Here is a 12,845-nt window from a genome sequence, read left to right as displayed (position 1 = left end):
GATGGGTTTCCTGTAAGAACGCTACCTCAACCCCCACTCTGGACAGATACAGCAGAATTTTTTTTCTCTTTGCAGGGGAATGGAAGCCCCCCACATTCAATGTACCAAATTTCAGGGAAGTCATTTAGCTGTCAGGAGACATGGTAACTCACAGTTTCGTGGAAGCCTCATCTTGGTAGTCTCGTGTAGCATACATCTTAGCCTGTGCACCGGGTGTCTTATGAGTGAGAAGTGTCTGAGTGGACAAAACCATGTTAAATATCTCTCGGTGATTTGGGGAAGAAACATAAGGGAAAGAAGGGAGGCAGACGTAAACGAACACAAAATTGACAATAACATAAACATATACATGAACATAAATCAGGTGCTTCTGGTGCACCTAAACCTTTTGTATATCTTAATTAACTTCTGGTTGGTAATGGGTGAGGTGTGAATAGGCCTTGCCTAAAGGGCTGAACCAGCAGACCCTGGACTCCTCAGCCTTGCCAAGCAGATATTATCAGACACCCTAATGGTGTGAACGTATCAACTACCGACTAAATATAGACCTCCTTGTTTTCTATAACAAGGGGTGAAAACTTGCAAAAAAATATTAATTTAAGCTCGCTGGTCCTCTCTTCAGACTATAAGTAACTTGGGTTCCACTAATATGCAGTCTCGGAAAGAAGAGAGAGGATTTGGAAGGTTGGGCTAGGGAAGGGGAAGGGGGAGGGGGGGGGGGTTTAGTACTCTTGGATATTGTTCTTCAAGTTTTTGCCATAGTTCTCAGTAAAGTCTCCTGGTAGATATAGGAGGGGGAAGTTTGAAGTAAGGCTGATTAACTCTTCATCTTTCAGTGTAACCTGGCTGTTCCAAAGCAAAACAGATGCCCTTTTTTTTTTTTTTCTCGTTCCGATGTCAGAATAAAGGGTAAATGGAGTGGGGGGAAGGGAATATGGGGGGGATTGATTTTAGTAAGATGTTAAGATACCGGGGGAAACCAGTTCACTCATTCTGGTCTTGTGTGAAGAGTGGTTGAGAGGGCATAAGTGCCGTTGCTGATGACTCTTCGGGCGTGTCTTCAGAAAGGAAAGCTTCTCCATCGGATACTGTCGAAAAGTCTTTAAAGGAGGATCCCGAAAATATGCGAAGACGTGCTGGATATAGGAGTGCAAACTTCCTGTTGTTTCTGGCCAGCTTGGAGCAGAGGGGCGCGAACTCCTTTCGCGCCCTTGCTACTTCTGCAGAGTAGTCTTGAAACAGGATGAGTTTTGCTCCATTCCAAGAGATGTCTCTTTTTCTCCTTGAGGCCGACCACAGTGCCTCCTTGTGGATGTAGTTAAGGCAGCGAAAAATGACCGGTCTAGGGCGTGCGTCTGCTGAGGGCCTCTGAGGGCCTATTCTGTGGGCGCGTTCTATTATCATTCCTGCGCATTCTGTAGATACTGCTAGAATCTCTGGAAGTGTGGTTTGTATAAAAGTAAGTAAGGCATGTCCCTTTATGTCTTCAGGTAACCCCACCACTCTAAGATTGTTCCTTCTGGAACGGTTTTCCAGATCGTCGATCTTAGCCTGCATCTGGAATTGGGACTTCTGCATGGCTTCGCACTGGGTTTTAAGTGTGGTTACGTCTTGGAACATCTCTCCAGTCAGTTGTTCAGTGTGGGCTACTCTCTTTGTAATTTGCTGGAATTGTGATTTAATGTCTTGAACCGCTTGGGTAACTTTCCCAGCATGGGTTTCCATAATGGGGCCAATCGTGTCCTGTATGGCCTGGACCATGTCTGTATAAGTGATCGGGCCCTCATGGACTTTTGGGGTTCTTGTGGGTTGTCGTCCACGTGTAGGTGAGGAAGCTTTTTCTGTCGGGTCGGCTTGCGTCGAACCTGTTATAGAGTCTGGCGAGTCTCTCCCAGCTTCTGTATGTGGGGTGGAGGGATTTTGGGTGTCTTGGGATTCCCCGCTTTTCTTCCCCCTATTTGTTGTATTCTGGGTCTTGGTCTGTGCAGTGGACGCTGCTTGAGACGCCATTTTGTCTTTAGCTTGGCGGCTAGACGAGCGGTGCCGCGGGGTTTCCTCTTGTGTGGGCAGTATTTGCCCTTTGTCCATGTCTGCCAGGTGTCAGGGTAGCCGGTGCTGGCTGTATGAGGCTGGGGAGGCTCTTTTTTATTTTTATTTTATTTATTTTTTTTTTATTATTTTTTTTTCACCCTTAATATGTGCCTCACTAGGCAGGTTATTAAAGGGTCTGCAGTGTTGGGGTGTAGTCTGTCCGGTCAGGCTGGGTATGGGAGGCCTGTTACTTGGGGAGGGCGACTGGCATGTTGTTGGCTCAGCTTTTAATGGATAGATAGGCTCAGGATAGTGGGATGGGGTGCCTGAGCTGTCAGGGTTTGGAGTCTCAGAGCTTACCCCTCTTGGTGTGTCTCTGTGTCACAGCTCATGCAGCGTGTGTGGCCGTTCTGTGCTGCGCCGTCTGTGCAGGAGTGGGATGGCGTCTGTGCTTGTGCTTGTGACGGAGCAGGTCGCAGGCGGCTTCTGCGGCGTCCCCGGAGCCTGTGTGTATTTCTGCCCGGAGAGGAAGGAGGAAGATGCTGAGCCCCGCAAGGCACCTCTCGTCTGCCGCGTCTCTCACCCGCGTGCCAGCGTGTCTGTGTTGCTGCGCTGCCGGGGGGAGGGGGCCGGAGTAGTCGCCTCGTGGCGGCGGGGTCTACGGTGCCGCGGTCTCGGGGGTAAGCAGGTCAGTCTTCTCCCCGTAGCTTCCTGATTGATTGTGGATGGGTAGGGGAGGACCAGCGGTGCTTGGGTTCCGTCGGGTGGGTGTTAAGGCTGGGGAGCAGACGGAGCTCTAAACGGGAGCTGCTGCTTCCTCCAGCGCCGGAACCGGAAGCCAGGAAACATTTCTTTACGGTCAGAGCAGTCAAACTCTGGAACTCTCTTCCTGGAGAAGTGGCGGCAGACCCTATTAATACGTTCAAAATAAGGTTGGACAAACACTTATTGGTTAAAAACATCCATGGGTATAAATAAGAAATATACTCTGTCTTTAAAATATCAAAAACATACTATACAGCAGGGGATAAACTATTACAACAACCTAGATTGAACTGGATGGACGCAAGTCTTTTTTCAGCCTTACCTACTGTACTATGTAAAAGTCAGGAACCATTAGTGTCCTTCGGTGGAAGGACACAATTGCTCAGAAATTGGAAAAAAAAATCATTGAATAAAGTTTAAATTATTTGTAACTGTATATTTTTAAGTTATTTAGTTAAAAACAAATCCCCATCCCCTGTGTATATAGGCCCCCGATATAGAATTACTTCCCATCCCCCTTCAAAAATAGCTCCACCCCCTAGTAGTAATAGATACCAGTGTCACCCCAAATCAATGGGCCCCCTCTGATTAGTGCCCTCCTCCCCATGGGTCACTATACATTTCATGTATTATTTTATATTCACCCACCCCAGTGCAAAAATAAGGGCATCAACCATACCCTTCCACCCATCCCCGGTGCCAAAATATGACCCCCATGCCCCCCCCCCCCCTCGCAGAGCATTATTAGTCTCCATTGCTGCATATGTTCTCTGCACTTGCAGTGATCATCATAGATGTGCTGGGGGATGGTACTATGCTCTCCCCCCCCCCTCCCCCCCCCAGATGTGCTGGGGGATGGTACTATGCTCCCCTCCCATCACATTTAGTAGTAGCACACTTGCCCTAGAATTCCACTCGCAATGCATGCCACAGCGTTATTTGTGATGTTGATGAGAGACTGCTCCATCACTCCCAGGGGGCTGCTGCTGCAGCACGAGGAAGTCTGTTGAACGGATTTCCTCCATTACAGAAGGGTAGCAGCAGGGGTTGCCAGACATACTACTATGCCATGTAAAGGACTCCTGACTGCGGTCATATCACATACCTTATGCCAATGAAGTGCTTAAATGTCACACATGCAGTTAAAAGTAAGCACTAAAAGCACAAAGACATTATAATAACAATTTACCAAACATAATCAGCAGAGTTACCAGCATTTCCATGTCATGCATGCTGGTTTCAGTACAATAGTTTTTCCATTTAAAATACTCCTCTTTTTTAATTAATAGTAACTTAGGCCCTTATTCTGGTTGACTTCACAGCCTTGCGAGTCCCTCATATGCCACTCGCCGGTACATCCGCCCCCCTCACGCGAAGGGTTCGCCTGCACGGCTGTTAATGGATGTTTAACATAAACATCCATTTACAGCCTATGCGGGAACACCCACATCGTTCGATGGTCGCCAACCATCAAATGATGTGGAGGGTGCACGCATATCTAAGTGACTCTCAGGACTCTACAGGAAATGGGCAGGCAGCTGACATCGGGACCGCCACCCCACGCCTCCCGCCCACAATCTTGGATGCGTGCGCCCGGCGACACTCTGTTCACCGTACCCGTATGCGCTGATGCAAAACATTGGTCCACGCGGGGTACCGACCAAATTAGAATAACCCCCTTATTCCCAAATCAGTGGTAAGCATTGCATATGATTTTATTGTCAGGTCTTTAGTACTGAAAATAAGGGCATTACCAAGGACGGCTTCAGACCTTGGACTGTCTCTAGAAATTGACAATTCTGAGTACAGATGTTTAACAAGTTACCAGCAATACGTTCTGACCATTAATTAGTACAAAGTAATTTGCAGCTATTCTTATAGATCATTCTAATCCTTTAGGCCAAATGCGCCCATTGCATTACATTTTATGGTCTGCATATTCCTCCAGTAACAAAGGTTCAAGCCTTTTCAGCTATGGGGTTTACTTCTTTACTACAAAATGGAAACATGTATTTGCTATCATGACATCAGGCAGAGGTTTATGTGTGTTTTTTATATTATTTATGTTTCGTTTTTTTTTATTTATTAACGTATAGGCAGTCAGATTTGAGCAAAGTGCTTATCATAAGAGGCATGGCACTACAGTAAATTACCAGTGCTGATTACCTTGACAGGCCCTATCCAATTAGCCCCAATGCCAGCATGTTTCAGGGATTTCGTGTCACCTGCCTGAGGCAAGCGAAACAAAATCTGCAATAAGAACCCCTTTTTTTTCCACACTTTTTTGTCACCAAAAAAAAAATACATAGGGGAAATGCACATCCTTTGTGATTTTGTGAGAAAAATTAAACCTTTTTATAAGGAGAAACAGGGTTTAGCTGGATATCCTGAAAAGAAAATCATCATATTGTTTTTTATGGATTTTGCAGCTAATAGGAAACCCCCTTAATTTACTAAATGTATCGGATTCCTGCAAGGTTATAAGTATTGAGAATTGGTAACTTTATTTTCACCACATATTTGGGCATTGTTTTTTGTATTTAGTTGGAGAGAATGCTTCATAACTGATAATAGTAATATAAAATATGTAATCACGGTACTTATGTAGTATCTGGGCTGCCGATTTTTTGATTGTATGCCTTAACTTAAGGCATACAATCAGATGCGATGCGATGACCCGATTTTTCCATAGGATTCAATGTTAAAATGGACTGAGTCCATTTTAACATGGAATTCAATGGGAAAAAGGGGTCCTTTTCATACCCCTACTATCCAAGTGGGCATGGAGTTGGATATAAACCTGTAGCGAGCCACCGAGCCCGAAGCGTGGCGAGCGAACGGTATTCTGTGTCCCCTAGCGGGGCTCGCCACGCTTTGGGCTCGGTGGCTCGCCATGCTCGCCACAGGTTTATATCCAACTCCATGCCCTCTTGGATAGTAGGGGTATGAAAAGGACCCCTTTTCCCATTGAATTCCATGTTAAAATGGACTCAGTCCATTTTAACATTGAATCCTATGGAAAAATCGGGTCCATCGCATCGCATGCGATATGGTCGGATGCGATGCGATGGACCCGATTTCAAAATCGGCAGCCCAGTTAGTACATAAGTACCGTAATCACAAATAATAATGGTTATAAAAAAGCTTGGTCCTTCCCCTAATGAGGGAAATATTTATTTGAAATATGTAATAGTATATAATGCAGTGGTTCCCAAACCCGATCCTCAGGTTTTAAGTATGTCCATGCATAGTAGGGTGACCAACTCATCCCTTTTAATACGGGACACATATTAATTACACAGGTTCTGTGGCAGTTTAAAACCAGGTGAAAGCCAGCCACAGAACCTGTGTAATTAATGTGTCCCGGATTAAAGGGATGAGTTGGTCACCCTAATGCATAGCTACAGGTGACTTAATTAGTACCTAACTCAATCTGATTAATCCATCTGTGCTAAGCCATGGAAATGAGTTTTGGAACCACTGGTCTAAGGGGATGCTAGTGTTTGGTCCTGTATCTTTATTTCACATAGAGAGTTGCCATACAGTGGTGCAGGTCTTGAATTTAAGTGCACATGCTGAGCAAGTTGGGTTGATTGATGCATTTGCCAGATTAGTCCGTGTTCAAGTATAATAGTCCAAGTAAGCATGTTCATAGCTCCCAACATGACCCTTTCCAGGAGGGACACAATGCTCTGCTCCTGGACTTCCCTCTTAATGTATGATTGCCAGCACCTGTGGTGAACAGGGTAATTGCTAGAGAAAGGTGCTTCAACACAGGTGACGGCAATCATACATTAAGAGTGAAGTCCAGGAGCAGAGCAATGTGTCCCTCCTGGAGAGGGTCATGTTGGGAGGTATGCATGTTTAAAGTACTTATGAAGTATACTATTTGCCGTAGTTCAGGGGTGGCCAAACCGGTCACCATCAGTCCATGTTTTCAGACCACCTGTGGATTTGTAGAATGTGTCAGAATGAATGCAGTATGTGTTTCACTGTTAGTAATAACTACACCTGTACACCAGCTAGGTGGTCTGGAAAACACGGCCTGTTGATAGATTTGGCCAGCCTTGCCCTAGCTATTAGTATACATACAGTGGGCATCTGGACTAAGCAGCCATAAAGCATGTGTATTACATGTCTATGGATTTAATGGGTTGGCCTGACAAACATATGTGGCACATGCCTCTGACATACATCCCATGCCTTACTACTATTTCTGCACCCTTCCCCTACTGTTGGCCAGCACCTTTCTGGATTAGAAGCTGTAAGCTGTTGAGGCGAATATATGACCTAGAAGCAGTCTGCATTACATATGTGATTCTGTTTGTGCTGCAGGAGGTTCGAAGCTCAGCGGATGATGGAATTGGTGTCATGTCTCTGGGACGGCTTCTTCGTCGTGCTTCCTCCAAGGCTTCCGACCTCCTGACCCTAGGCTCTGGGGGAGGAACTTCCTCCATATTGGATGGAGAGATCATCTTCTCTAAAAACAATGTATGTGTGCACCCCCCAGAGCTGCTGCAGAATGTTGCATCCCATCACCCAGGTGAGAACAGCTCCGTTGTTTGTAGTTTGGTCAGGGCACAGTATATATTGCACATGGACACACCAGAATATCAGGCGTTTCCAATGTTCTATATCGGATGTACTGTCTTTGTGATGCAAGTTGAGAATGGTATTTTCACACTGTAGTTTGCTGCAGCCTTCTTTATGTGACGTGCTGACCCAGCCGCTGCATAATTCTAAATACAAAACCATGCTTAATCATAGCTATTTGTTTTTATTAAAATTTGTCACCACCCCTATATATTTGTCTTAATGTTCTTTTAAGACCATGAACCCTTAATGTACAAAGTGCAGTATAATGGTACACTCAGTCTACTGTAGTTCTATAACCCAATAATGTGTTGGGACTCTTTGCTTGAAGCCAATGATGCTTAGTTAGGGGAGGTATCAGTTCAGAGCATGATAGAAGCTAGAGAAGAGACTTGAGCAAGGCTTTAAGTTGTAGGTTTTTTGTATGATATTATGCTAATTTTCATTATTACCACCTGCAAAGTACATTTCCTCTTATTTACAGCATGGAATTAAATATTCACCATCTGCTTCCATTCCCTGGGCTTTGTAAGCTAATATTTATTGAAGAGGAGTGTTTGCCTAGCAAACAAGGAACGTTCAGTAGATGTGGTATGATGGGAATAGGTTTGCCCAGAGCTTGGCCTAGATAACATATTTGCATGTGAAGTGTTAGGTACGTTCAGTTATGGACAAAACGCCCAGTAAAGAAGAATCTGAATGTTGGCAATTATGGACATGTGCACTTAAGTAACATTCAGTACAGCTGCAGTCTAGTGACTGAGGGCCTGATTCAGACCAGATACCTGGGCTACGAATTCGCAGCCCGAGCGATTATCGAATGAGCATGCACGGTACGCTGTGCACATGCGCGAGTCGTTTGTGTGAAGGCAGCCAGTGGTGGCTAGTCATTGCTGGCTGCTCCCAGGGTGATTGACATCCTGCAGTCTTTTGAGGGCGGAAACCCTGCATTTTCTGGCAGTGTCACAGAAATCGCAGGCATTCCCCCGGCCGTTGCGAGGGCTTACTCGGCGCTGCAAACAGAGGGGGGAACCATTCCATGGTGAGTGATTGCGAATGGTTATCTCCTCATGTGCATGACTGCGAACAAATTTGGCTTTGTGTGTGGGGTGGTGTTTACCTGAATGCCTGACTCCGAAGATTTGGAAGCCCAGCGATCATGTCTGAATTCCTGATTTTACATTGTGACCTCTAGTGGGTGCCTGTAGTCTAGTGTCTACAAGTGGAAGTGCTCATGTTGATGAATGACAGAGCTGTACATGGTGACAGGCTAATATAAAGTATCATTGTCTTTTGTTCAGGATACTTGTGTGTGTACATGGAGAAAGATGAGTCTTTGGGAACAACCCTTATCTTGGCTTGGGTCCCTAACTCTCGTATTCAGCGACAAGATGAGGAGGCTCTGCGTTATATAACCCCTGAGAGTTCGCCTGTGAGAAAAGCCCAACGCAAAAGAAACCGACACTCTGCAAATACGGTTCCTTCCACATGTGTGAAACCATCTGCGCTTAGCAAGGAGACCTCTGGGGATAACTCCAGGCAGACACAAGCCAGCTCTCCGGCAGAACAGAATCCCTTTGGTGGCTCTGCAGAGAGATTAGGGGATGTTGTAGAACAGGTGGAGGACGAGCGATCTCTGGACATATCTTCTGATGAAGTGAGCAAAGACAGCACTCTGGACTCTGATTCTGATGCCTTCTCCTCCCCTTTCTGCATGTCGCCTATAAGTGAAGCCCTAGGAGAGAGCAGTAGTTCTGTGTTTTTGGAGAATGACATCAGGTGAGTTAACTCAACATAGACATTGCAATTAGCCATTCTACAGACTACACCATGCACCGTATCAATACCATGAATTCTGTGCTGAAAATAGATAAAACATGTAGATATTGTTTTGATCATTTTCTATTCATTGATCTTCTGTAAATTGTAATCATATTAATGGACAAATAGACACATTACCGTGTCAACACTCATCAGACATTAACACCTGTATATTAACTAAAACAAATATATAAAACACAGACATTGGCTATTGCACTTCTTCCAACGTTAGCCCCACACGCAGAATAACTATTTTGAAGTGGCATTTCTAGTTTCTTTTAAGGCAAATCTTGGTCAATAAATTATTAATAACAATCATTTGCTGGATGTAAGTAGACCAGATGCCCATGACCACCATATATGACAGTCTTCCCTCTCCTATTCTGACCTTCTAGCAGGTGTCTGACTGTCCCTGTAATACCCCTTTCACACCACATGGGTAAATGCTGGGCTACTGCATGTTGACCAGGGGCGAGGTGTGGTGTGAAAGCTTATAACCCAGGTTTCACCCAGCAATTTGAAGGGTTGTTTTTTTCCATTGCATATACCTTTGGAGGAGGATCTTTAACCCCTTCACGACATTGCCTTTTAAGGTAATTTTTTTTTTTTTTCCTCCTTGCGTTCAAATAAGCGTAACTTTTTTAATTTTCCGGCTATATAGACACATGAGGGCTTTTTTTTTGCGGGACAAGTTGTACTTTGTAATGGTATCATTTACTATACCATATAATATTCTGGGGAATCAGGAAATAATTCAATGTGGGGTAAAAAAAAAAAAAAAACGCCATTGCACAATTTTGCGCTGGTTACGGTTTTTTTGGAGTTCATAGTTCGTTTAAAATGATGGGTTATCTTTATTCTATGGGTCGTTACGATTCTGGCGATACCAAACTTATATAGTTTTCGTTATGTTTTACCACTAAAAAAAAAAATCGCAACTTTTACGGTTTTTCTAATTTTGCGTTGCGTCGCCATGTTCTGCGGCTTATAACTTTTTTATTTTTCCACCTACGGACCTGGGTGAGGGCTCATTTTTTGCGGGCTGAAGTGTACTTTTTAATTAATACCATTATGGGATATGGGCGACTTTCTGATCTCTTTTAGTTATTTTTTTTTGGGTACGCGATGCGACCAAAAAACGTAGTTTTGGCGTTGGGGATTATTTTCCGTTTACGCCTTTAACCGTGCGGGATAACTAATGTTATATTTTAATAGATCGGACTTTTAGGAACGCGGCGATACCAAATATGTTTATTTTTTTTATTTTTTATTTATTTTTATTTGTGAAATGGGGAAAGGGGGGTGATTTGAACTTTTAATATTTTTTTATTTTTTTTAAATTTTTAAACTTTATTTTTTTTTTTTTTTTACTTTTACTACAAGGCCCCCTAGTGTACTTGACCACTAGGGGGCGCGATCGCCTGTACTAGGTTCAGCCATAGAGCTCTATGGCTGAACGTAGTGATTTTATGCACTTCCTATTACATCCTGCCTGAGGCAGGATGTAATAGGTATGCATACACGGCCAGCACAGGGGTCTACATTAGACCCCTGGCTACCATGGCAACCGATCGGCACCCTCCGATCTCGCCGCGGGGGGCCCCGATCGGCGCCGGAGGGGGGCGCCCCCCCTCCGATCAGCTATTTAAGCACTGCACTGCACTGCGCTTTGCCCGCGGTGCTTAAAGGGTTAAACGGCCACGATCGGCGAACTCGCCGCTCGTGGCCGTGAGAGCAGGGACCTGGCTGTAATATACAGCCATTACCTGCTCTCTTTCAAGCCAGCTCACTCCGTGAGCTGGCTTGATTCCCCCGCAACGGACATATGACGTATATATACGTCATATGTCGTGAAGGGGTTAATCCATACCATCTAGAATATGCCTAGACGTTAAGATCTCCCACTCTCCTTAATGGATGGAAATCGATGGTGACAATTCGATTTAATTTACCATTTATCCACCTGTGGTGAATTTTTACATTCTGGGAACCCTTTGAGCGCTAAATAGCAGTTGCACTATTGTCCACATTGTTTATTTGTAGGTGTTTTTTGAATGGCACCTGTATTCTGCTTAATTAGCTGCTTATATGATTGTTGTGCGCATTTTAATCACTGGGTTAAACCCTTTTCGGTCACCCTCTGTATAATGGGCGACCTGGGTATTGTGCAGGATGTATTAATATACATCGCGGCCCTTCACCACACCCCCGCCGCGATGCCAGCGCATATGTACTAACACATGCGGTGACGGAGGCCCCCCGCGATACCTGTACTGTGGTGTACGGGGGGTCTCCGTTACCTCCCAGCCGCCTACTGCTCCCCTGCAGCTCAGCGTGGCTGTCCCCGCCACCTCCTCCTCCCCCCCCCGCCCCTGCAGCCGGAAGGATGTCCGGCTGAGTTGCTAGGGGGAGGAAGGGCTTACCTTCCAGTGTCCAGGAGGACCTGCAAGAAGGTGAGCTGGGCGAGTGAAGATTAGGAGTTTGCCCCTAGAGGTTTTTTCTTACACAATCACCATATTGATGGTATGCCCGGGCATACCACTGAAGTGGTTAATATGAAAGCATTGGACCCAGGATCTCTATCCCAGATCTGACCCAGGTTTACAATGTAAAAGGGGTATATGATTGCTTTCTATAATGAGGGAGTTACAATAAAATGAATCTCCTTGGAGTAACACCAGACCTTACAAAACTAATACAAAAAGAAATGCGGGAGCAACTTTCCGGTAAATATACACAAAAATATACAATATATGTGTGTGAATACACGTGATGAAAAGGTTATGTTTGTTGGTCGTTGTCTATCGCGTAGTGATTTATTTTTTCGTCAGATTCAATTTGCTCCCGGCAAGAAGTCGACCATTGATGTTTTCTCCCAATGATGGTTTACATGGATATGCAAAAGAGATAATAACGTACAATGTGGCAGATGTACTAAGCCTGGCGAAGAGATAAACTGGAGATAAAGTGGAAGGTGATAACGCATCAGCCAATCAACTCCAAACTGTCATATTTCAAACACAGCTGATTGGCTGGTGCTTTATCCCCTTCCACTTTATCTCCAGTTTATCTCTTCGCCAGGCTTAATGCATCTGCCCCAATGTGTCATATCGTTTCAACATTCAATATTTCTAATTCAAAATGTTGTATGATGCTATAATGGCGCACCTAACTTACCACATGAAATATGTGGGAAAAAACACATGAAGGTATCTCTTATATCATAAAATGATAACGGGGGCAAATAGATTTGTTTGATGGATGCACCGCGCTGTTCATTTATAGCACCATTAAATGATTCACATGCGTCAATATAAAATAACACTCATTTAATATATAAACAACATTGACATATGAAAACAATATTCTACTGAGTGGCCACCAGTTAATCATTTTGTACTAGTACATGATTAAACAATATATAAAACAAAAAATAAATTATGCAACACAGATGAAAATCACTGTTTTTTAGGCATTAAAAATTGGTACTTCTGAATGCAAGAAATGACAGTCCATTCTTTAAAGGGACAAAACGAATGTACTTGCCAATATATTGGTTGTTCAAATTTTGGTACTCAGTTCCGCTGGTTACCACCGTGGTAAATTCCTGTAGCAGTTTCTTTAAGTAGATACAG

General features: G+C 44.4%; 1 protein-coding gene across 3 annotated transcripts in view; it reads left to right on the top strand.

Annotated features, from left to right (window-relative positions):
- TBC1D16 (TBC1 domain family member 16) overlaps window positions 1–12,845 on the top strand; it is an 80,861-nt gene that overhangs the window by 28,018 nt on the left and 39,998 nt on the right. For all 3 annotated transcript variants that reach the window (XM_083148129.1, XM_083148127.1, XM_083148128.1), the window contains 2 exons: window positions 7,132–7,339; window positions 8,691–9,168. In XM_083148129.1, coding sequence (XP_083004255.1) covers window positions 7,168–7,339; window positions 8,691–9,168 — 650 coding nt within the window. In that variant the 5' untranslated portion in view covers window positions 7,132–7,167. The remainder of the gene's footprint in view (window positions 1–7,131; window positions 7,340–8,690; window positions 9,169–12,845) is intronic.

This window comes from Crinia signifera, chromosome 6 (genome assembly GCF_055691185.1).
Source record: "Crinia signifera chromosome 6, ASM5569118v1, whole genome shotgun sequence".
Classification (NCBI taxonomy): Eukaryota; Metazoa; Chordata; class Amphibia; order Anura; family Myobatrachidae; genus Crinia; species Crinia signifera.
Note: the sequence above shows the minus strand (reverse complement) of the source record. Positions and strands in the feature narration are given on the sequence as shown.